This window comes from Thunnus thynnus, chromosome 14 (genome assembly GCF_963924715.1).
Source record: "Thunnus thynnus chromosome 14, fThuThy2.1, whole genome shotgun sequence".
Taxonomy (NCBI): Eukaryota; Metazoa; Chordata; class Actinopteri; order Scombriformes; family Scombridae; genus Thunnus; species Thunnus thynnus.
In genome coordinates, this window is record NC_089530.1 from 2,261,838 (window position 1) to 2,288,621 (window position 26,784).

Genomic DNA, 26,784 nt, shown 5'->3' on the forward strand with positions numbered 1-26,784 from the left:
ATATGTGAAACATAATAAATCAATAAATCCTCCAGTGTCATGACATCTGGATGTTTGGCTTCATACTATATCATAGATCTATATAAAATCACTCAATACACAACATATTAGCAAACTGATTGAACAGTCTGTGGCCAGTGGAAGCTCTGCAATTTAACAGAATTGGATAAGAAAATGCTGTAAGAAGCTGTGGGAGGATAAATGCCAGAGTACATACACACAGAGACACTAACACACACACACACAGACAGACAGAGTTGTGTCAGTGTTGTCTGACAAAGCCTGCCTCCTGTCTGTGTGGGACGTGTGAGGAAAAGACCCCTTCATAACTGGTCAGCACCCTGCCTGACCCCTCTCATGCCTCCTCAGTTCCTGGAGGAAATGATTCTGTCAGTTTGTAAAAACAGGAGAGGAGAGGCCCAGCGAAGCATCCGCCCGGCCAGCAGTGTAGAGAAAAAGGCTGCTTGTATACAGTGGGAAGTGGAGGAGCTTCACAAGTGCTTTGTGTACCAGCCACATACAGCTGCATCAATGGGCCTGTCAAGTGAGTTATCCCTTATTCACGGCTCTTTTCTATGAAACAGAGCACAGACAGAGTGTGGCTGACACGGCCCTGCTGTCTACACCACAATACTGCTTAACTTTTAAAGGCTGGAAACTGAAATGAAAATTCCATAGAAACGTAGGTTCAGTCGACACGAAACTGACCTGTAAACAAATATTTTCTAATGTAAAATACAAATGTTCTTCCAGTTGCATTCTTCTTCAGATGGCTTCCTTGTTGCGTACTCTCAGTCTTGCTGTAAACGTCGGGGAGTGAAGACAACCTCTAATCAATGAAACATGCAGACACAAGCTGAGGCCGGACATGCAGCAGCGGCCCTGAGCTGCTGAGGCTCCCCAGCAGGCAATTACTGTGTTTGGGAAAATAAATGAAATGACTAACAAAATAGGTCAAATTAAGTGTTTCCCAGACACTAAAAGGACCTCCCTAATTGCCGTCCCTGAAGGGACAAAAATACAAAAACAACAAAACATTATATTGTATCGGCCCATGACGAGGAAAAGACGGAGCACCAAGAATGGGCTGCGACGGCGGCGGAGGAGGAAAAGGAGAGGCTGAGGGAAGAAAAGGACACAGCGTGGTTTGTGTAATTACATGTTTTGCCTCGATCGGCGGTGTGTGTACCGTCCGTCAATCAACGTCAGTGAGTCCGGTGGTTGGAGCAGATGGCAGAGGAAGGGATCGAGCCGGTCATTGACTTTGTTTCTGCTGAGTGAAGGAAGAGGAAGACTGCAGTTCCAAAGGACACTAGCTTCACTCCTCCTCTGAATGACTGTTTTGTACGTTGGCATACTTGTTGAGTTGTGCCAGGACGACCTCGACTGAAAGAACCTCATTAGATATGGAGGATATGAGGTGTAAATCAATACATAGACCTTCTCTTCTCTCCACTTTGCTCTTTACTGAAGCAGTGTGACCACTCGCTGACACTCTATCCTCCTAGAAGATAATTCACACATCATCGGCCTAGTTTTGTCATGACATATGCTCTCAGCGCAACTGATTAGTTTATGGAATCTCATCACAGATTCCCTGTTTCTACCAGGGCCATTGTTGTGACTAAATCTGCTGTTAAATCAAATCAGAGTGTGACTTCCTCTGCAACGTTTGGTTCAGTGGAGAGAGGAATGAATGGACATGGATGGAGATGGAGTGGATTCTTTGAAGCCTGCTGCTGATGAATCTGGTTAGAGAAGGGACTTTGAGCCACAATGACATTTCCTCCTCTCTCTCTGTTAGGGGGGATTGGGAGCTGGAAATTGCACCTCGGTGCTAAACGAAGCCTAAAGCTTTAATTAACAACAGCACACAATAGGTGACGGACATTGCCCACAGTTCATAGCTCTCATGTTTCAGTCCCTCACTCGGGGAAGTGTCTGGGAAATCTGGGCAGGTGTCGAGGGAAAACAAAACAACACGGGAGCAACCCACCATTGTGGTTAAATAACCAGCACAGTCATTGTAATTTTCAAAGGGCACAGGCTGATCCTCTGCTCCATACCTGACTAACACCCATCTTTTGACTGAGGCTTAAAGGGCAAATCCACCCAAAGACACTTTTAACATTGTTACAAAACAGCTAGTGGTGAAGTGTTTTGCATTTCTGGACTCACTGAAATTCCAGTTGCTTTCCACTTTTGTCAGTAACTGATGTGACATTATTTTATCATGTAATGCTGAAGTTTCCAACAGGGATACAACAGATTATAACTAAAAAAAAACAACCTTAAATTGTGAATGTCAGGTTTGAATTTCATTTAAGATAAAAACAGAAGCGTCTCACACAAAGGGTTAACACAGCCAGGAACCTCTTGTAGACATTTCACTACCAGCAGTAGCCTCAGAAGACCAGAATGCAGTGCAGCTATTAAATATGTTTCTGTGTGATACTGAACAAAGTTAAATATAGTAAATCACAAACTACAGTATTGTAGTTTTCAAAAGAATAAGAATGTCTGTGAGCCATAATTAGAAAGACAGGAGTTTCTGCTCTATTCACAGAGAGGAACTCTTTTCTTCTGAGGGAACATAATTGCTGCCTGGCTTATGTTACAACCTGTGGTAATGTTATTTCCAGTGTAGGAAGTGCTGTTTTTTGTACTGCGAGTAAGTGGTGGGGAAGTTTTCAGAGTCCTGCATGTGTTTGGGTTGAGGCAACAAAATCCCTTTGGTTAAAGTTCTCTAACCTTAACCAAGTGCTGTGAGTTCACACAGAAACATAAAAAATCTTAATAATGCTTTAGTTGCTATGAGTGAATATTGTATTGTGCGACTGGATATTGTTGGGAAACTAATGAAGTATGTTGTCAGTGAATGTTTTGCCAATAGGTTCTGTATCATCATTTTGTGACTTGGCAGATTTATTAATTGAAAGCATCATCATGACATGTTGATAAAAATGTGATTCAGGTGGCATTATGTTTCTCTTAGTAGAGCATAAATGTTGTTTTTATAATACAAGGTAGTTGAATTCCCTGATTCTCACAGAGAAATGAACAAAACTCTCCAAAACACTTTAACTAAAGCACTTAGTTTTTTCCTTTTTCCTTTTTTTTCAAGCTGTGAAATGAATGACAAGCTCTTGATTGTAAAATGAATCACTTTTGCTACTTTATTACACATAAAGTTCTGGAACTTAACAATATCACATATTGACATGTAAGGCCGTGCTCAAACCAACATTACAAGACTGAGATGAGACCACAGTGGCACAGTCACAGTGTTAACACGGTGCTCTGGGGGAAAAAACAACAACAACAAAAACAAAGACTTCCAAACAGCACAGTGAAAAAAGTTGAACCTGAATCAACTTTTGACTCAGCATCCTGTCATCTGTATACGCTGAGAGGATGTCAAAACTCATTCAACACTTCATATCTTTATTTTGAATAAAGTTTCTCATTCTGCAAGTGCTTCTGGGTTTTTTTTCCATTTCAGACTGTTTCCCCTGTTTCCATGCACCTTGAAAGGAAATCTCTTCTCTGAACACATTGTTTTAGCCACTTAAATAAGTGCAAACACAAAGTCCTCATAGATGACTTTGATGGGTGTAATTCTACCGTTTAAAATAAAAAAATAAATAATTGATAACTTTCCAGAGTTGTAAAATTCTTCCCCATCTTTTTAAACAGCTGTGCAGTAAGCTACTGAATTAAACTGGTTTTCCTGAATCATATTTTATCTTCTCACACACTCTATAATGCATGTGCATTTATTTGAAACGCAGGTCTGTGTTTGCCTGCTAACAGTGAAAGCATCTAAAAGTGTATCTGATGTGTTTGATTTGTTCTGTGTGTTAGATGACCAAAGACAGACTTCCATTCTGAGGCAGAACAGGTAGTGCAAACTGCAGGGTTGATGCAGCAGGGAGGAGGCAGTGCCCTACATAAAATGGTGGCCTGAGAAGGTTGGGGGGGGGGGGGGGGCAGTGAAACAAAATCTGCCACAGTCGCCTGTAATTGCTCACTAGGAGGCTACAAGGTTAATACTGGTCTAGGAACAATGCAGAGACATGCAGTATTTAGCTTTGGCAAAAGACTCAAGGCTGCAAAATCCGCTGCACTGTTCCTCCCAGTGCCAAACAATAGATTAGGATTCACCTTCAGTATTGGAAAAAGAGCTGAATGAACCCTGAAAAAGTAGTGCAGGACACAAGTCTTTCATTTCACTGAAATGAAATGGCCTCAATGGAAATTACTTAGTCCACATGCTACATAACCTCTGGTTAGATTGACAACCCTGAAGCTCCCATCTCTGCTGATGAGTCAGCCAACTGTTTTCATTTAATACTCTCAAATGATTATTATAGAATTGATTGTGTATATCACAATAAAAAGGAAATGCAATAAATTGATTTTGCATCATGTGATCACCTACAGTATATCCAGTGATGTCTGGTTCACACTGCAGGGGAGACGATGGGATGGAGACCTGCACACAGAGACAAAAATCACTGAAACAATTAGTGTTGTCACTTTTTTACTAAAACTTCATCAGGTGACTGTTGTGATTCCGTCTCTGAAGCTACAGTATATCCTGTGTTTGTCATTTGATTGAATCCTGGTTGAAACAGGATAACATGCAGTCATAAATTCTTCAAAAATGATCATTTCCACATGAATCATTCTTTCAGATGAAGACGTGGCAGCAGGACACAGACATGGAGAGTTACACTTAGAGTTGTGAAATTTCAATTGTCACTGCACAGGTGCAGTTCATATGTTTATTATTATGAATCATCAATCCACTGATGTGATCATTTTCAACATCTGTCACAAAAACCCACAAAACCACACACACACACACACCACCTTTTCAACAAAGTCCAAACACTCAAAAGAACCCATAGCAAAAGTCTAAGTGATGTTGTGAAGTTTTTGAAACCCTGAGGAGCAGTTTTATTGTTCAGAATGCTGAATATTCTATACTGAATCTGTGATTTTGGGGAACTAATAAAACAATCTGCTTGAAGAAAGCTGTGGTGAGATCGAGACATAAGAGCAGAATCATCAGTGTCTAAAAATCATACATTAACAGTAAAATTCATTAGAATAAATAAATGCGCAACAATGGTTTTTATCTGTCATGTTTTACCAGAAAGGCCAGATATCGGCAGCGTAAAGTGGAGAAGAAACTTACTGGCATTGTGTTGGGACTCCACTGCATCCCGCCGCCTCAGCAGGATCCTCTGCAGCTCGTCATCGCGGGCTGTTGATGGAGACGCTGCCTTTGGTTGGGGGGAGGTTCTATTGAAATTCTCCTGGACAGTTTCAACAAAAGCACATACAGACAGACGGCCTGGTGAGGAATACAAGATAAGTAACTCCTGTAGCTTCAACTTTCTGCTTTTACTGCTACTTGTCGGCTTTCTTTTAGTATTTACCTGACTGTTACTGGAGTGGATGTTTAATTAACAGCATAGCAATAATACAACAGGTTCTCCTTTAACCTGCTCATCTTTATCTTTTATGTCTAATATGTAAATACTGACTTTAAATGTTGCAGCAGAACTTTTACTTTGGTAAAATGTCGAACTTGAAATTTAAATAATAACAATTTGAACAATAATAATAATAATAATTAGTAATATTTAAAAGACAAATTCTATTGTGAGCACATCCATGTACAGTGTAGAAAGCAAAGTCTCCTCCTGGGTAAACACAGTGAAAGTTCAACTAGTAAAATAGGGCTTGTGAGGACATTTGATTGTTTTAAAGTCCCATTACCATGATTCCTTTAAGTTCCTGAATGGCAGAATTAGAGGGCAGCCTCTCCATCTGATAAAAGGAAAATAGGAGGAAAAAGATGGGTTTGGTAAATAAACAGCAGTCTGACACATTATACTTATTTTTCCTCATTCAGCACTTAGAGGCTAAACTGCACCTCTTACCACAGAGACGAGACACTGTAGGCAAGCGTGAGGACATATGCTTTCTACAAGAAGCAAATGTGTCAACACACAATCATTTTGAGTCACATCATTCTCATTATTTATAATTACCTGGTAGAGCAGGTCCTAATGCTATCTAATTTGGTGGAGTTGTTGTGGCAGAGGACCATGCAAGACTAAAAGACGTCTTGGCCATATGTCATGTTTTATCAAAACAAGCAGCTCTTAGATAATCCCACACACTGATGGATTTAAGAGCACTGAACAATATGTGCTCAACAATTTACAAAAAACTCATTCAGGCCCCACAACGGTGAACGTCTGCAGCCGGTGGTTTAGTTTGGTGATTTCAGCGAAGATGAAACACATTTTCTGTCACAATCAGGGCATAATTCACACACACACACACACATTTCCTTTAATGACTAATGTTTTCATGTCTTCTCTCTGTCTTCACTGTGAGTCGTCTGCAGCTTGAACTGGACTATCCTACTGACTTTCTGTAGGTGGAGATCTTTTCGAACTACAGTGACTGTAAAACACATCACTTCCTGTGGTCTAGATGTTTGTTTTTTTTGCCCAGACTAGACAGGTAGTTGCAAACATAAAGGCCTATAGTTTCATAGTAGTGTGTGTGTGGTATGTTTAAAGTGTGGGTTGTCCCTTTAACCAGACATCTCAGCTACTGATATCACAATCCTCATCACAGTTTAACTTAAGTTTTTTTGTAAGATAGCAGTTTACCACTGAGATCCATCAGTCAAACCAATATTCTCCTGAGGAGAAACACTCGCTCCATCATCGTCCTTATATCTCATTTCACTGAGTGGCTTATAAGATAAGCCACAATGTGAAATTTGTTGTTGATAATGCAAAATACATTTCATGAAGGCAGCTGTAGATGTATGACATTATTCAGGAGGACTACATGGAAAATGAAAACAGTAGGCAGGTGGGAAACTGCGCTAGTTCCTTACTTAATTGTTTCAGGTTCCTATATAATACATATGTACATTATACATAGCTAACATTTTTAATACTTTTACTTGTAACAGAGTATTTCTATGCTGTGCTGTGGTACCTTCACTGAAGTAAAAGCTCTGAGTACTTCTGGATTCGACACCGTGAATGGAAAAATCACGGATAAGCGTGAAGGCACCTCTGGTGGAGAATAGCTGGGATATTTATAACATCAAGATCACCACACCCAGCCTGGCTTTAACAGTCAAAAACAGTCATACACCATTTAAGGAGATTACTGAAGTTACCTGTCTCCTGCGCCTGTTAGGTGTCTGGCTGACAGGTCGAAGTTGAACCCCTTTCTTGATCCTTTGCATCATTTCGTCCACTGCCTGCTGCCTGACGTCCACTTCTGAGAGAAACAGACAGAGAGACAACAATTTCATCACCAAGCTTTAAGCTGTAGTTGTCTTTTTCAATAAACATGTCGCATTTAGCAGCTTCACTGGCACTAAATGGGAGTCTGCCTCAGGGGGAAACAGTGCCAAGTAGCAAAGTGAGTTTAAATGATGTTGAGAGGTAGGAAGTACTGTGTAATTTACAGGCATCATTGGCACCGCAATTGAAATAAAGCTCATTTGGATGTAAAATCTTGAATGTGACACGGACCCACAGGACCAATCATTAAGGTTTTTTTTGGAGAGACTTCAGCATTTTTCAGTTAATTATTCCATAAATCTTGACTGAACTGTTTCACAGAGTATTTAGTGGATTAGGCTGTAGTCATCAGAAGCCACTGATTTTGCAGAATTCAAAGTACACCTGCAGAGTTCAGAGCCTTTGCAGTGTGTGAGGTTATCAAAATTATTCTGGAATGTATTCTGCAAGAAGAGTTTCTCAAGTTCACAGAAGATGTGAACAAAATAATTAAATTCTGAATAATGCAGCCTATTGGTAAAGAAATTTGATTTTTTTTTTAAACATAGAACATTCAATGGCATACACAATGGAACTATTGTCAGTAAAATGTCTTTAAAGTGTCTCACAAAAACTATTTTGTGTCAAAGTAATAGTAAAATATTTTCCTCCAAAGTGCTCAGAAATAGACTATTATTCAGGTGTCAGAGTAGAAGATCCTTGGGTGGCACCTATTCAGCCCTGTATATAATTCCAACAAATACCCTGTGTGTGTAGTGCCCAATTCAGGCCACACATATTCAAAAACCATTTAACAAAATGAGTCCTGTTCAGTCAACATGGCTGTCCTACCTGCTCCAACGAGTCAAGGCTTCCCTTTTGTTTGCACAAATTGAAGAATTTAACTTGTTGACCTAATAGACCAACGATGGAGATGTGAGTTTGAATTTCTCATGTACCACTTGCAACAACATTTGTCCTTCTACATGAGTGACTTCCATTTGCAAAGGAAAAGGCAAAAAGGATAAAATGTGAAAGGCAGCAATACAATTCAAGATCAGTTCTCCTACAGTGAAATGCATGAGAAATAGCAGCCCTGAGCAGAATAAAATACCAAATGAGCATACAATGCATTGCCTAGAGAAAGAGAAGATGCTGAAGGTTTGAATTTTGATAGCATGAGTGACAGACAATGGACATTTAGTCTAGCTTCTAGCTTTTATCCTTAACTAGTCAGGTACATTCAAGTTTATTATAATGTATATTTAAAATAATAATAAAAATATGACAAATATTTCACACCATGCTTACATATAGAAGTCCACTGTGTTTTGTGTGTTGGTTGTAGATACAAAAAATCTTTACATCTAGAGAACACTAAAATATCAAACTCCAGAGTTTTCCTTGTTTATTGATTGATAGTTTTTGGTATCTATATCATGTGACCCTGTGACCTCAGTGTGACCCCATTGAGCCACTTTTTATTTTGCTTTTTTGAGAGAGAAGAATTTTCACCACAGCAGGGTAGCTGATAGGGACGTGCTGAAGGCCCAGTATTCGTATTTGTATTTGTATTCGAATAAAGGTGGAAAGAGGCTTAAAAATCCTGTTTTTGTTTTTATTAGGCTTTTAATTTTAGAAAATTCAAGTGTTACAATAAGTGTTCATGAAGCTTGTTCATGAAGCATGTGTCAGAAGGCTCAGCTTTATCTCTGGGGAACACCCCCAACTCCGGGGGTGATGTCCAAATTAGGAAATGTGCATCATGTAGCAGGTGGATGTGACTCCCCTCGTTGAGACCTGCTGACAGACGTACCAGCGGAGCAGAGGACAGAGACTGAGATAGCGATGTAACCGACCTGCGCTCTGGTATTTGACTTGTTTCTTTGTTTTTTTTCCCCAAAAAACAAATAATTCTTAAAATATTTGTATGAAACAGATATTCGTAAAAACCCCACTATTTGTACTTTGCCGAATAACCCCTAGTAGCCGAGCAGGTGTGCAGGAAAGTTCTTCTACTGTTAATTCTCTCTGTTTTCTCCTTTGACTCCACATTTTCTTCCATTTCTTGCTCACTATCAATGTCTTGTTCAGAACTTATGTTTGCCAAGCAGGTTGAAAGAAACATGAATTAATCAGTTGAAGTTTCTCTGGTTTTTCAGCAGCTGTTTTGTGTTTGTCTTGGTGTAGTAGAAAGAGTCAACCACAAAAAACCACTGGTGCTGTTGATACCATTATCTGCAGTTTAATACTGGTGGATTACTTTAGAACAGCAAATAAACACCTGCCCAGACATGTTTCATATTACACTTTATGTTAAAAGAAAACACCAGACACCTACTAGCCAATCCAAACTGAAAATCCCCCTTTACCATGGCATGAACAGGAGTAATCATACTACATGTTAGTGGGTGCAGCAGCATACAGTATCTATTGCAAATTCTGCAAATGTTTGATGTGTACCTGGTGTCGTGGCAGAGTCCTGGACCACAAGTGGGATGTCGGTGCTGATGTCTCTTCTCTTTCTGATTAAGGATAGCAGGGAACTACAAAGAGAAGAAATTGAGATCACCAGGTCTTTTATCAAGCTGCTTTTACAGGATGCATATCATAACCAGTAAGACAAAAATAAAAACCAGATAGTCTACCAGCCAGTCAGACATCTCTCTCTGACTGCCTGCTAGACTGACTGGACATTGCTGATAAAAGTCAACTCAGTGCCAACAGTGACATGTTTCCACTGGGCTGAGTGATGCTTACTGTTCATGCACAGGTTCTGGACATTGCTGCGTCTAACAAATGGCCATGAAATATAAAAGTATGCATTAGGGCTGCAACTAACTTATTTTCATTATTGATTCATCTAGTAATTTTTTTCTCGATTCATTGTTTTGTCAACAAAATGTCAGAAAATAGTGAAAAATGCCCGTTTCAATTTCTCAAAACCCAAAGATATTCAGTATACCATCATATGAGACACAGAAAGGCCTCAAATTCTCACATTTGAGAAGCTGGAAGCTGGAGCCAGCAAATATTTGGCATTTTTGCTTAAAAAATGACAAAAATGATTCTTTGATTATCAGATTAATTATCTGTCCATCAACATCACACAATTATTGCAGCTCTGGTTTACATCGTAGGAACCATAATAGAAAAATCATAAAAAACGTAGATAGATGCATCTCTTTATTTAGTCCACATGGTTTTGTCATGTGGACTAAATGAAGTAGCTTTACATGCGCTAAAGTCAATGAGCCTTGGAACATTGCAGCCTCTAGGGGCCACTAGTGAGGGTTCAAACTTTGCTCTATGAAAATGTTTAGTTGGGCCCTATTCTCTACAGCAGCCACACTAAATGCATCATTTTTTACCATTAATTCTGCACTCACTTCCCATAAACATAACCTTTAGAGAATTCCCTCTGTTATTGTTTATATTGTACATGCACTATAAACACATTTCATTCAGTCATTTCTAATACTCTGTTCAGACCGACAGTGATGAAGGTCAAATCTGTGTGGCCTCCTCTTGATCAGGGTTGGATGTGGGTAGGAGTCTACTCGGCTATGGTCAACTGGTGCTGCAACCAGGAATGGCAACTAATTCAGTGATACCAAAGTTTAAACGTAATTTAACAGACATGCCGAAAAAAACATAGGAGAGAGAGAAACAGATAAAGTGTTCATGTAGGAAATCAAGAGAGGGAGCGTACAGATAGATGAACAGGGAGGTGAAACTGAAACAGAATGTTTATCTGGTAATTATTTGATGTAATTTGGGGTAATTCTGTGCTTTATCAGTGAAGTTTATGAACTACACTGTAGACTAACAGTGACAAGCAGGATGACAGCTGTCTCATATGAATAGTTCCAATGCGCATCACCTAGACTTGTATTGCACGCACGTCTGCTGTTTGAAAGAAGTACGGTGCAAGTTCATTATAGAGGTCTGTTAGCTGAGCAGTCACTGGTTTATACGCATTTATTCTATTATTGTCCTTTGAAAGCTAGAATTGTGTCAAGGTAAAAAGATATTCCCTGACTGATATTGTACTTTGTTGATCCAACCTGAGCGGGTTAGAGGCCGGTGCTGAGGCTGGAGGAGGTGGAGGTGGTGGGGGAGGTGGAGGTGTTGGAGCAGGGGGTGGGTTGATAGCTGCCTGCAGCTTCTTCTGGAGTTCCTCAACTGGTCAGTCAAGCCCATTCAATTACAGCACACACACACACACACACACACACACACACACACACACACACAGCAACAGCACCACAAACAGAAAAGAAACTATTTTAAGACTCTAAAGAACAACAACTAGACATGTAGTGAATCTCATGGTCATACTTTCACACAAACTATTGGGATTGTTGTTGCCTACGCACATTGCTCCCTCTATAGTGTTGATTCTGTGCTGTCCTCTATAGTGCACAGTATAATGCTCCACAGTGTAGCCTGTCCTTACAGTTCCAAATATGTCCTCACCCGTAAACCGCAGATCCTTGACCTCCACTTCAGCCTTGGAGCACTTCTCGCTGCACTCCCTCTTCTCCTCCTCCACAAGCTCCAGTTTATACCTCAATGCTGTAAGCTCCTTTTGAACCCCGCAGCTCCTCAGCCTGTCCTCCATCTCCTTTATCTGGGGATGGATGAACCACACACATACACACATTTACAGCATACTGTAGGTGCCTGTTTATGCCACAAAAGGCCTGTACAGTGTTGATTCTGAACTAGCTCATTGTTAACTTCACAAACTTCCACTCAGCACGAACAACCTACATGGAGCAACAAAAGGTCAATTCTGTTGTTTTATATACAGTCCTTAAAAAGGACATTTCCTTCTTCCTCACTTAAATAGACAACATGTAAAAAATGCTCATATGCAATGATAAACTATATGTTTCTATTCTATTTTTCAGCTGATAAGGAGCAGCTCTGCAGCATTGTGTTGGCTGTGGAGGCTGCAGCTCCTGTGGTGGTAATTTCTGATAAGTAGCATTGGGTAGCTGCCAATCAACATTCAGTCATCCACTCCCCAACCCCAGTTCCTTAACTAGTGTTTTAATTGTTCCTCAAATAAAGGGTATGGCTCACCTCCAACCCATCACCAGGAGAGATCAGTGATCCCACTCAGCTGTAATTGTTTTCCATCAGTGCCAGAGCGAGCATGAGGCTACACTGCTGCTTTTAATTATTAATCTGGCAGGTCACGGCCCCTAAGTTTAACTGTCATGGCTCCTGATAATTCAGCAGACATTTCCCCCCTATGTAATTAACCAGCTAAATTATTCTTATTTTGATGCATATGAATTAGAGGCATCACAGGTGTAAAGCACAGGGACAGATATATGTAATATTTGTCTTCTATTAAAGAATTTACTTGTGTTTTTAATGAGGTAGTGTAAATGAATAAGTGTACAAATGATTTTGGTTGTGTCAGGTACTGGATCCTGTCTCTCCTGAGTCTGTCTTAAACCAAAATATCTTCAGGCTACTTTTTATTATTTTGTGTACTTTTGTTTTTACCTCTTTTTTTGTGCAAATGAGTTATTTTCGACCACTCAAAGCGCTTTTACACTACGAAACACATTCACCCATTCACACACATTCATACGCTGAATGGGTACAGGGGCTACCATGCAAGGTCCCAACCTACCCATCAGAGGAAACTAACCATTCACACACATTCACACACTGACGGCACAGCCATCAGGAGCAATTTGGGGTTAAGTATCTTGCTCAAGGACACATCGACATGCAGACTGGAGGAGTCGGGAATCGAACCGCCAATCTTCCGATTAGTGGACTACCTCCTGAGCCACTGTAAGAAGGTGATTCTTCTAACAGTGTCTTCAGAGTAGTTTTCTCTAACTAGTGTTCTCTCTCTACACTGATTCATTGAACCAGTTGAGAACAACAGCTAAAGATGGCTAAAATGCTGGAGCCAAGGGATGGCCAGTGGTAGCCATGGTCACCATAGATTGAAGCCTGGCCACCTTGTGCAGACTTGCACTTTTGACAAAGTGGAGAAATACACTACTACTCTTATTAGTAGCAGCAGCAGTATCATAGCAATCTCTAAAACTCCCAGTTACTTTTCTTGATAGTTTCCTTCAAATGGGAAATTCATCACCTGTATTTCTGCTCACCATACTAGCTTATTTTTGATAATATGCCTAAATTTTGGTCACAAGCAACCATCCTCTAAGCTGTGGTGACAGTATCAGAGATACTGGTAAGCACACTATATATGATTCTGAATGGAGTGCATGGCATACTTGCAAACTTGGTGCTCATTTAGCAGTAACTGGAGCAAGTGACATTTTGGCCAACGGTGGCACACCAAAGAAAAAACTGAATAATACTGATTTCAGTTTTTCCAAAGAAAAAATATTTGGCTCCACCACTTCCTCAAATTTAGGTTTTCTCTCAAGAGAACTGCACAATGAGAATGTAATCCAAACCAACAAGAAGACATGTCCCTTAATTACAAGTTATAATGGACAATGCTTGTCCATGAACTAAAAAAGACTGTGTGATGTCACGCTCATAAATGAGTCATGTTTGTGTATCAATTGCGTCCACAGACCTGGTTCTGGTGCTCCATCTTCTGTGTCTCCAGATCCTGGGTCAGTGTGGTGACCAGGCTGAGGGCTTCCTGTAGAGCCTGGCTGGGTGAGGAGCCCTGCATCAGGATCTGATTCTGTCTCTTCAGAGTCTCTTGCTCCACCACCATCTGAAGAAAGGACCACAAGGAAAGAGTCAGGGAAAGTCAGGCCACATTGTTGCAAGGGACACAAGAGCGTTATGACAATCAGCAGGCATAGAGTAGGAGAGGAAATGTAAGAAACTCACTGTTCCGGCAAAGTTCTCTGCTTCTGTCCTCAGGTCCCGCTCCAGGTTCAAGGTGTCTTGTAAGGCCTCGTATTCCTCAAAAGCAAACTGAGACACTGGACAAAGATCATCACATTAGTTAATCTGTGCCTTTACTAGTGAGGTGCAACATGTAGTGAACACTATATCAACAATCAGCTAAATGTGAATCTTTGGTGTAATTACTGTGAGCAAATGAGACCATGCTCATGATTAGTGTCCTCTTTTTTACTGTTGGATCATTAATGACTAGTTTCTAATAATGAAGACCATATTAACCATATATACACCCATCTAACCTCTGTTATATTTCCCCAGGAGCTTCTTTTGCCGCAGTGTCTCAGCAATTAAAACAGTGTTATCGTGTTTCTCTTTCAGCAACTGCAAGGGACAGAGTAGAGAAACAATACAGAGAGATGATGAGTTCTATTTTACAGCAATTACTGTTAACATGGAGGCACAGAAGGGTAGCACTATTACATTTACAGTGCACTCTTTTCACTGTCAGTGCAACTAATGAGCAAGATTTTTCTCATATCAGAACCAAACTATCAAACTGTTTCTGAGGCAGCTGAAAGAAAACAACAGTGACTCTTCTGTATGATGGCAAACTTATAACTCAAGTCACATTGTAAATGAATGTGGTGTTCCAAGCTTCAAAGCAGCCATTGTTTTTGAATTCATTTCTCTACAGTGTTATCAATCGCCTTTAATAAAAAAATAAAATATGAATTAACTTGCATTTAACTTGAAACTTGATTGATTTGCATTACTACTCAAAAATAAATATAGCCATGTGATGGATTACCACAATCAAGTAAGTTCTAAGTTTCTATAAGCTAATTTAAATACCATACTGAAATCAATGAGAACCAGCAGATGCCTGGAGGGGAGGAACACACATCAAATAATGTGTAATACTATGGTGTGCCCTGGACAATGACTACCACTAATGTAAAGTATGCATGACTTGCAGTAAATGAGCTAACAAGGACACTGGTATTGCCAGTAACTGTTTTTTTTAATCAAGGTGCACAGTGACCTATATCATGCTGCGTGTGAAGGGGGCATGGTGGCGCACTTTTGGTATTTTGGAAGCTAGAGCTATTCAGTTCAAGGGTAGTGACACACGGGAATGACATTACTGATGCTCTTCCAACCAAGACATACTACTGTTTAGTAATGAGTGAGAAGTCCAGAGCAGCTCCTTCTGAGACCAAACAGACATACATTGAGTCAAACTCTGCTAGTTAAAGGAATGAAAATTGCACTAAACAGTTGCTCAAATTGTTGTTGACTTGCTCTGAGCAGGCAGACCAGCATAACATGCTGGATTACCACTGATACTGCCCCTAATGTGCCTCACTGCTGCAACATACAGCAAGGCTCCGAAAAAAAACATACAGTGTAGCGCAAAAACATCACTTGACAAGAAAACGTCTGTTTGCTAGAGCAAATCTGCACCTTGCATATTGTACCTGCTTAGAGATATCCATACTAATAATCTTTTTTGTTATTGCTGAGCACAGTGATGCAGGGCTCTTAACTTCTGTCAAAGTGAAAGAAATGTTACAATTACCAGCCAGAACTTCATTTTGCATGCATTTGGCTGTTGGCTAGGGTTAATGACCTACTTTCTCTTAATAACAAGTGTTCAGATATGAATATGCAATTTAGTGGATTTATCATGAGAAAAAATATATTGTACATGGAATCTGAGTGAAAGAGACAGTGGAAAACAAAAATGTTCTTGTACTCACTTCTTCTCTAGTTTCCCTCAGTTGTTCTTTCACTGCCTCAAGATCAGTGACTGCTTGATTTTTCTCCTTTATTGTCAACTCCAACTTATGTTGTAGCTCTGAAACAAAGAAAACACAGCACTGTTAAACAGTGTTTTTACACACTATAGGACACTGGTATTGTGAATGTGAAGTCCTGCAGATCTACAGGCTGATTTTCTGAGCATGAGGCATGAGCGGCTGTCAGGTCGTGGCATTACTCTCACCTGACCAAATCAGTCAAACTAAAGGGTAAACTGTCCATTATATGAATCTGCTGCTTCAACCTGGGTTAGTGTGACTGGCTTAATGTCATGTAGTGGAAATGATAATATCACAGTGGCTGAAAATCAGAGGTCATAATACACATCACATGGATACAAGATTTGCGTTGCTTTTAGATTGTGAATATAATATAAAAAAAGAGAACCCAGAAGAATATAATGCACTAACTTATTTCTTTGTGATATGTGTTTGCAAAACTAAATGTAATGTTATGAATACACTTGGGGGGAAAAAAAATCAACAGACTGTATTGTTATTGTTAAAAGATTTAATGTCAGCCATCTGCTTCATGTGTTAACTGCATAAAATTTAGGAATTTCTATACCCAAGAAATCTAAGAAACACCTTAAATTACAGATAGTAAATCTGTTCATACAAAGCAGCTCACAGTAGGACCAGACTGAGACATTTAGCTGGGTACTTAAGTTGAAAAAGGTCGCTGACACCTAAAATTGTTTTCTGGGAGGGTTGGAATGCCCTTTGTTGAGTAGGACAAGTATTCTGATGGATAAAATCCTCACATTAAGTGAAAATGCTAAAATGTGAACAGATGACCATCTTTGGACCTCCCCTGTGATATGTTCAGCTTAGAATGTACAACAGATGTACTCTGATCACATTCAGTCTAAAACCTATATATGGTAAAAGTCAAAACATGTAGAGTGAAAGTATTCTGTGTTTCCTGACAGGAACTGCTTTGACTAGCTGCCCATTAACATGCAATTATGAATTTTCCACATAATAAGCCTACAATCTTTGAGCAAGTCAACTTATTTCTGTATTCAATCATCTTCTGCATCAGAGTATATCATTTGCAAATGACATGATTATCTCCCCCTTTTAATGCCAACAGCCTTCAACAACATGATGGGAAAAGCGTCATGTAGTATAAATCCATTATCACCCGAGGTATAATTACTGCTTGACTAAAGGAACTGACCATGACATTTCCCAGAGACAGCTGGATAAGAAGAGAGGTAGCTCACTAGTACTGTACTTTAGACAGTTTAAGACTCATTGAACACATGTAGTTACCAACTTCATGCATAAGTAATGCACAGCTTAGCAGTTTACACAAGTAGTTGACAGTTTTTTGGTCTACTATATTAAAGAGATTATTTCAATATCATTCTTTACTTTGGTACAATTAGCAAATATAATCTTTTACTGAAATAATTATCAATTGAGGGTTGTCACAAAAAGCGGACCAGGTGGACCCAAATGCAGGATACAGCAGGCAGACAGGATCAAAAGCAGGTCCGGAGGACGGATTCAAGGGCAAGTGGCCTAAGGGCAAAAGAAGGGCGGAGCAGGAGACCTCAAGTGGGCAGCCTGGGGGCTGGACAGATGGAGGTAGTCGCTTGGGAGGGCAACCAGGAGGCAGAACAGATAGGCGGAGCCATTTCAGAGGTTGACACGTCGTAGACAGAACCGCTCTGGAGGTCATCCATTAAGGCTGGGCTGCTCTGGAGGTCAGCGACCAAGACGGAGGCCAGTAAGGGCAACCAGAACCAGAAGATTCGGCTGCGGGTCAGGCAGGGTGCAGGACAGGCAGACTGCTGGAGTGCAGAGCAGGAGGTAGGCAGCTGGAGATTTGGCTGGGCGCTGGCAAAGACGGCTGACCGATGGTCTGGAAGATCCGGCTGTGGGTCGGTGGAGACTGCCGACTGGAGGTCTGGCTGGTGGTTGGTATGGACTGTCAGCTGGAGGTCTGCTGAAGCTCTGGCAGGAGGTCAGCGGAGACGGCTGACTGCTGAAAGTCTGGGAGGAAGTCGGCAGAGATGGCCAATGGCTGGGGTTCTGACAGGGCATCAGCAGGTGCAGCCAATGGCTGGGGCCAGCAAAGACACTGTGTCACTGGACTGTGGACTAACCTAGACAGTCAGGCTGTATATACAGGCTCATGAGCCCGAGCCTAATCGACTGGAATGCAGGCTGGTTGATAGAAGTCCCGGGTGCAGGCTGAAGTGTAGACCAAGATGCAGGCTGGATGCTATCACACTGGTGGCCATCACGTTGGTGGCTAACAGGCTTGAAGGCTGGATGGCTACTGGGGAACACAGAATGGAGCCTCACGTTCCACAGACTCCTAGTGAATTACCATCAGCCTCATAGCCAGAGCAGGATCCTCCTCGTGGATGGACCAAAAAAAACTTAGTTATGTGATCACCGTCAGAGTCATTAGGATGGATCAAAGGCCAGAAAACAGGAAGAAGGTCTGTCTCTGCTGGGTCCATGGCCAGTCGAGTCATTCTGTCACGAAGAGAACGGAGCGGGTGGACCCAAATGCAGGAGATGGCAGGCAGACAGGATCAAAAGCAGAACTATTTACTGAAAATCAACAGAAACTGTGACACAGAAAGAGGCATGACTCGACAAAGACTGAACTGAAAATTGGACTTACACTAACTAATGTGGAGATGTGGTGCAGGTGAAGAGACAGAAGAACAGACAGGAAGCCATTTGGCTGGAGAAAACACAGAGAGCAGGGCAGGTGTGGGAAAAGAAGAACAAGGACACAGGAGGAGAAACACAAAAAACAGAAAACCAAAACCAAAACCCAGAATTCACATGAATATAACTTAAATACACAAATCAAACACACCTCAGCATAACATTACCAACCTTAGGGTCTTTAAAGAACTTTCACATCACATCCATCACAACTCAAGTGATCCCTAACACAATTTTAAACCTCTCTCATCCATCCTTCTCCCACTCAGTCCAATTCAACAAACAGAGAAAAAGTCTGAGTGCATCTGGTGGTCTGGTGGATAGCAGATAATGGCAACCAAGGAACACAGAGCCAGACTGTGACAGGATCATGACTGAGGGTATTGTAATACAGACCATGCGGACTGATAAAAGGCTACTCCAGCAATATCACCAAGTAAAATTCATTTTGCTTTCATTTACAATTAATTTTACTCGATTAAGGTCTATGGCCTGGGACTGGGTTAATAAATGTGTACAAATATTAAGTGTGTTGTGAGGGTGAATAAGCGTGTCACACATCTAACTGTCTTGCAGGATGCCAGATTCTGTCCTGTCACAGACCTGAAATTACAACAATACTTCCCTAACTTTAACCAAGTATTTTAGTTGCCTAATATTAGCCATGCCATAACCATAGTTAATTTATTCTCATTTATTTCTGCACTGTAGCATATTAGACAAATATATATATGTGTCTTATGCACAATTCATGTTCATTACTGCTTCTACAGTTTCAACTGCCTGTACCAACTCAACCTTGCACACTATAAACCTTTTTGAACCTTAATTTTAAATTCTTCTAAAATTTAAATGCCTTCTTGCATTTATGCTTCCTTATTACCAAAGCCCTGGGAAACACAATTTCATGTCACCATATGTAGAGTTTGAACTGAAAAGTATAAATATAACTGGTGAGATTAGAATAAAGGTCCTTATGTCCTTGTATCCTTGTAGTCTGCATTTTTTCAGAATACCTAGTATGGATCAAGCTCCAAAAATACTAGATCATACACTTCTTATAATGCATCAATAGCTTCTTTTGTTAGACCTTACCTGCAAGGTAAATGCAGATACTTTCTGTTTCCAAGACAAATTCAATTCAACTTTATTCATCCTCAACAGGCAATTTAACTGATTTTATAGGCTGAGTAGCACTGAGTAGTCCTCCTGTTTGGTAAACTGACTTTGACATGTAAGATCAGTGTAGTGCTTTTGGTGCTATACACATTGTAAAAGGTAGGACTTTTGCTTTAACATATGAGAAAAATGCCACAAATATGTGTGTTCCTTTTATGTGTCTGGAGCTGTAAATACAGTATATGTTAAACAGGTGACCTTCTTTACATCACAGTCGGGGCAGTTGGAGACATCTTGTACCTGAGATGGTGGTCTGGCACTGGGGTGAGAGGGAGACCTTGCAGGCTGCATGTGGCACTTCACCCTCCTCCTCCTCTTCATCCTCAAGATTGATCGCACTGATGGCCTCTGGGCTGAGTTGGGACAGCAACATCATGCTCTTCCTCTTCAGAGAGCGGTTCTGGCGGTTCAACTACAAGGGGGAGAGACAGAGAGACACAGAAAAGGAAATACAAATGTCAGTGTTAGTGCAAGTGAGTATAGTCAAAAATATCATGACAGAGAAGAGATCAATGGCACTCTAAAAAACTTTTAAGGGTGTGATATGTGGAATTTCATATTTATCAAAATTAAATAACTTTTTCAATAAATGCTTTACACATTACCTGCAAAATAAAACCATGAGCAATCAAGGATCATACAGCAGTCCAGCAAACTTTTAACCAAGTCTAACAGCACATTATGTCATACAGATTGTCAGGGACAATTTTTGGGGTAGTGATCTCAAATCATCCATATATAGGTTTTGAAATGCTGCATCCAGCATTTTAGAAAACATTTAATTTAAATACTTATATTTATAATCTCCAAACATACAAAACTAATTTCTATTAGCTGGCCATTAGCTCCATGATTAGCAGATATTTTGATCTTCCAATTATAACCAGACAAATAAATAAAGGCAGGATTTGTGATTGCTTGTGATAAGCTGAGGAATTTACTTTTTACGTATGTGCACTGCATAGAAGCATTGTAGCCTCTCATCTACTTCCTTGCGGAAACTGTATTAGGAATATGGCTTGGTTAATACAGAAAGGCAGAAATGACACACAGTATTTGAAATTTTGTGGAAAATTTACACTGAAGTCTGCTATCTTTTTAATAAACAGTATATGGTACCCATTGCACAAAAAGTATTACATAGTATTTACAGGATACATTTAATATATAGTATTTCATTTATTGTATTTTGCTTTGAAATCTTGAATTTTGAAATTACATAGAGGCCATATGTAAAAGAAAATAGATGGCTGGACTCATTTACACAATTAATCGCTTAAAGATCTAATGACAACAGCTGACCTCTGTAATACCTCTACAGTACCTGAAATCTGTTGGGCATGATAAACCAGTAACAGTGTCACAAACAAGCACTTAACTTTATAAAAAGTAGACCTCTTTGAATGGAAAATAATTTATAAGATAATTAGCTCATCAGTAGCTACAGTCATTCAACAACACAGCCACGACAACACTTAAATGTAAATAGTTTTAGAGGATGAATACACTCACCAAACCTCAATACAAGATTACATGGTGCATCCACAGAAACAACCTCTGACTGCACAACTTATGGCATATTAAGCACGTATTCCCTAAAAGATGACATGAATCCAACAAAAACTGACAGAGCTCGGATTTTACAGCGCCCTCATTTTTCAAATCTGCATAAAGTGGCAAGTGTGCTTTGTATTAAACTGGTGGAAAAAGGGGCAAAGAAATAAGGTAGCAGAGCGACAGACAGGGCAGATGAGATGTTGTTCTGATTTCCTCTTTTCTTTGGCCCTGCAATCAGTCATAATGGCAGGACGCATGCAAAAGCAATGATAAGGTGTGAAAAAACAGACATCATTAGAGCAGAACAAGCAGACGAAGAAAGAGGCAGTGAATATCTCTCCTTTTAGATGTAATCACAGTTTTTTGATGTGACATGTATTTGCATTTTGCATTTCTGTGCATCATGTTTTTCTGTGTGATTATCACTTCTTGCATGTATTCTTATGTGGCATTTTTCTTTGAAATTCTTTGCAAATTGATCCGTTCTATATGAAGCATACATACTAAACTGCCACAATGGCCATTCCATTTCTAAAAGTTCAATCATCAGGACAGCCATATGTATCAATTAAGTAATAAAACATGAATGAAGCCTATGGGAAGGAGATGGATGCCAATTATGCATGTTTCTTGATGTCATCTGAAGGAAGAAAAGTGCCTGGAGAAGGAAAAAGAGGGAAGAGAAATAGAAAGAGCGAGCCATAAAAGAAACATTTATTAATGGCACCCTGGTGGGAGCAGATTGCAGCAATTCCATCTTTTGATGATGCCCTTCAGACTGCATCTTTTTTTCTGAAATGCAATCAACAATACATAACATGGACTCACATTCTTTTGATAATAATCTACAATTGGTGAGAGATGTACGTATAAAATTACATACTCAGATAAATCAAGGCTGGCATAGCATCAGGCTAGCGCTCTCCGGAGGTCACTATTACAAAGTCACAGCCCCTTCATCTTACCTTTTGATCACACATCAACACAAAAACATTAAGCATCACAACCACATTCTGATTTGACTGGTTGCAAATTGCTAACACCCTCCAGTCCCTTTTTAATTCAATATGTTGAAGAGTTAAGGAATTGCTCTGAACTTTACCTTCTTTCAAACCTGGCCTTGGGAATATTTGGTATGGAAAATTATCATCACTGGGTACAAAGAAATTTAATACAGAGTTCAATTTGTGTGTCCTCCTCTGGGACAACTCTTCATGTATCTGGGGTTTGATTTAAATGTAAATGAGTGGTAAACTGATGTTAACACCTTCAGAGTGTAGGAATAGTGACTTTACAATATTGGCGAAATGCTATTGAAAGGTCAACACTGTTCAAAAGGGTAATGTCTCCTATTCCAACCTAACTCTATTCACAGCACTTATGAATAAATGGTGAATAAATCTGTTGCTTTTAACTGAAGTAATTGAATAGTTTATGTATGGATATATTCTTGGATATGGCTAATCAAGGACAGTCTGCCCCTCGACAGTGAGTGCTCATACAGGCTGCTATATTACTAAGGCCGCCACAGGAAGTGTCTAGTTATTGACACTGTTTTCTATCAAAGATGAAGATGAGCGGAAGAAACAGCAAGCAGAAGAGACAACAGACATCAAATAGCTTGATAAAGAGTGGTCACTTAGAGCATGACGAAGCAAGCTTTCTAAATTCTAAAGAACAAATAGATTAATGCCTGCTGTCAGGCCAGGAGTAGGCCAGTTTATTGCAGCCTCTTAGTGGGACTGTACAGTGGACATGACCTAATATGTTATGTCTTTTGTGAAGCCAATTCTTGCAGTGGGTCAATAGGAAAGGAAAAGTGACACAAAATGACCTCTCTCCCACATTTCAAGGCAATGACAATTCATCATAATTGGTTTGGTGTGATCAGCTGCAAACCCTATAATCTTCAAACCTGCATCCGTAAAGTACATTAACAAACCAAGTACTACAACAGAAACTTACAGTATATTTGGTGGGCTCAGTGAGTCTCCTGCTATTTATTGGAAAGACTGTCTGTGTTTATGTTCCTTTTTGGAAACATATATTTTGGAGCAATGGCCACAAAAGGACTGGAATGGAAGACAGGAAGAAGGCGGACAACTACAAACAAGTCAATATGTTATCTATGGTCTTTGTCAGCTTATGTTATGAATAAGTAGAAAATGCAACAATATCAGTATCATTTCATGCACTTCTTGCTATAAATGTGTGTTTCATATCAGTGGTGCAAATACAACCAGTGCAGCTGCACTAGGGCCTTTGGTCTGCAGAGCTCTTCACAGCACTGTGGTTGCAGCATCCCCCCTTTCTCAAAATTATGTGGACAGTAAAATTTGTGGACAGAGGCACTTAATTGGTCCAGTCTCTTTAAAATATAGTTGGACCAATCAAATCATGTATCTTCAAATAATCTAACTTTTGTATATAATTTAACTACATTTCCAATTACATACCTTTAGCTTATATAATGCCATTATTTTTGAAGGGAAGGCATTTCAGATTGGCCACTGTGCCTGTTATCTGATAAAGTGTCTTAGTCAGGTGTTCGGCTACCACGTGCGGCCAGAACAGCTTTAATGTGTCTTGGCATTGATTCTACAAGTCTCTGAACTCCCTCATTTGGTGTTTTGATGGTCTAACATGTCTAAAATATCCCATAGGTGTTCAATTGGGTTGAGATCTGGTGACTGTGAAGGCTATAGCATATGATTCACATCATTTTCATAGTCATTAAACTATTCAGTGACCCCTCGTGACCACTGTCATCCTGGAAGAGACCACTCCCATCAGGATAGAAATGTTTCATCATAGGATAAAGGTGATGACTAAGAACAACTTTGTGTTGATTTGCAGTGAGTCTTCCCTCTAAGGGGACAAGTGGACCCAAACCATGCCAGCAAAATGCCCCCCACTGCATAACAGAGCTACCAGGTCCCCTCACTGTAGGAGTCAAGCATTCAGACTTGTACCAGTTTTTCCTTTAACTTGTCACCTGTCTGTATATGATGATGTTAGATGATGGTAACGGGTCTTGGGAGAGTCTTGAGAGTCAAAAGAGAGTTTTTCGAAGCCAGAAATCACAGCAGCCAGCCAAGTAATTGTTGAGCCAGTAGTATTGATCAACAACCAAGTCGACATACCCATGTGCCTTATGGCCATTTGGGGCAGTAAAAATCTTACTTGTCACCCTTGTAAGATGGGGATGAAAAACAAGCCAAGGAAAAATGAGGACAGAAGCCCATGGAATGGTAAGAATAAAAGGCCCAAAAGTCGACCTTCACCATAATTCTCCCTCAGCCTCCTACTGCCCAAAATCTGGTCCAACCAGGTGGACTGTGAGGGCTTTTGTCCAGAAATTGAATGAGAAATGATTACAGTGATAAGCTCAACACCAGTGGGCTGCAAAATCACTATGTGCCAGGCTCTCCCACTCTCAATCACAACTCACATTTTAGCAAGGACTCCAAAAAAGTGTGCTCTGAATCAAAAGAATCCAATGCAATTTAGACACTAAGATATGGGGACAGCAGCAGAACTGGAGGACCACAGAGTGCTTTTGATTGCAACATACAAATTGAATGTGTCGAAGTGACAGTCACTGTAATACACTGACCAGAATGTCATCTTTAATGGCTGATTTGATGCTGCAATAATTATTTTACAAATGTTATTCTGATGTTAAAATTGTGATTACATTATTCCTCTTATTTTTATTTGTGAAAATTATTTGTTGGACTATTAAATGTCAGTAACATGGAAATAACAGATGGTTTGACAGGATGCTGGTTCATTGTCTTTGAGAGGAAGTATTGCAGACAGTATTTGTCTAACAGTGGAGTGTACCTTGGTGGCCAGGGCTTCAGCACTTTCTCTACACGTCCTCTCGACCTCCAGGTTCTCCTGGATGGTACTGACCTCTTCAATGACCATCTGAGAAACTAGGGAAAAAAGAGAATTAAAGAAAAAGAAAATGGTAAACCATATTGCCTACATTTTATATCTTGATGTGCAGCTCTAAGCTGTTCAAGTGAATAGTTGACAATGGTAAGAGGAATGTGGTCATCAATTGAAAATGGTAATCCTAGATCTCACTGTAAGACGCATCCACCCATGACTGATTTAGTATTACAAAAACCAGACACAAGCTGAGTCAAATTTTTGAGTTTTAGAAATTTAGGACCAAAATCTCACAATATAACTTTTGCTATTGTGCCATGTCCACAAACCAACCAATCTGAACACAGCAAGACATTACACAGAAAACAGTGTAAGCACCTCTACATACACTCACTTGCCAGTTTATTATATACATGTAGATAAAACTAATGCAGCCGTGAAATAAATCCTACCTTCATGAAGGTTATACTGTTCAGTTTTTATTTGATCTGTTTTAAAGAGGTGTTGATTTATTTTATGGTCATTTTGGAGGCTGTAGTTTGTGGTGCTATTGAACTGTTTTGGGTTATACAGAGAGGTTTTTCTAATATTTTTTCCCTCACATTTATATGAATTACGGTAGACTCATTTGGACACATCAAATTTGGCCCATCAAAACACCATTAACTAACCGACAAAGCAACAAATGAACAGATTGAAATCAGTCCATAGTAAATGATGCAAACATACACAGAGACCAGAAAATGCTACATCACCGCCTTGTGTTCTTTAGCAAAGAAGCCCGGTACTCAGCATCCTTCGCTGATGTAACAATATTATTATATGAAAAGCAGCATATAAAATTCTTCTGAATCACTGCATTCATGTCAATACCAACTTAAAAAGTCAACTCATGGCCATTCAACCTGATCAAAATGCCCTCAAGGAAACAAAGAACATGGTTAGTATTTTCTAAATGAGTGGGTGCATACCTATGAATTCTCATTTAATTGTGCAGTTGATTGAGATAAGAGTGCCATAACACTTGACACTGAAGTATATTTCTGATTTCTGTTGTGCCATCTCAGTGAACTAAATGTTGTTCCCAGTGTATCTTTTATTCAGATAGTTTTCCCTACCTTTTTATTTCCATCAGCCAGGGCCAACGCGTATTGAGTATATACTGAATGCACTCAATAAACAACTTTAGAGCATCAGATTCTGAATAATAGTTTAGAAAGTATGTGGGCTGTTTGTAAAGAATGATACATGTGATGTTGCACTTAACCCAGGGAGAAGGGAAACATTTGCCTTTAAAGCCTTCATTCCTTTAAACTAGCATGTACAATGATAGAGCTGCACTAATAGGGCATTAATGATGACAGTGAATTTTGATTTACTACAATACTGAAGGGTGATAAATCAAGCAAATACAGGAACTGAGTTATATC

General features: G+C 39.9%; 1 protein-coding gene across 2 annotated transcripts in view; it reads right to left on the reverse strand.

Annotated features, from left to right (window-relative positions):
• Positions 1–3,146: 3,146 nt before the first annotated feature.
• The window catches only part of shtn1 (shootin 1), a 32,489-nt gene continuing 8,851 nt past the window's right edge, over positions 3,147–26,784 (reverse strand). For both annotated transcript variants that reach the window (XM_067609304.1, XM_067609305.1), the window contains exons 4-16: positions 25,301–25,395; positions 20,138–20,309; positions 15,962–16,059; positions 14,501–14,582; positions 14,184–14,278; positions 13,918–14,064; positions 11,811–11,964; positions 11,399–11,516; positions 9,795–9,877; positions 7,223–7,326; positions 5,791–5,841; positions 5,204–5,324; positions 3,147–4,495 (exon numbers count right to left, since the gene is read on the reverse strand). In XM_067609304.1, coding sequence (XP_067465405.1) covers positions 4,464–4,495; positions 5,204–5,324; positions 5,791–5,841; positions 7,223–7,326; positions 9,795–9,877; positions 11,399–11,516; positions 11,811–11,964; positions 13,918–14,064; positions 14,184–14,278; positions 14,501–14,582; positions 15,962–16,059; positions 20,138–20,309; positions 25,301–25,395 — 1,352 coding nt within the window. In that variant the 3' untranslated portion in view covers positions 3,147–4,463. The remainder of the gene's footprint in view (positions 4,496–5,203; positions 5,325–5,790; positions 5,842–7,222; positions 7,327–9,794; positions 9,878–11,398; positions 11,517–11,810; positions 11,965–13,917; positions 14,065–14,183; positions 14,279–14,500; positions 14,583–15,961; positions 16,060–20,137; positions 20,310–25,300; positions 25,396–26,784) is intronic.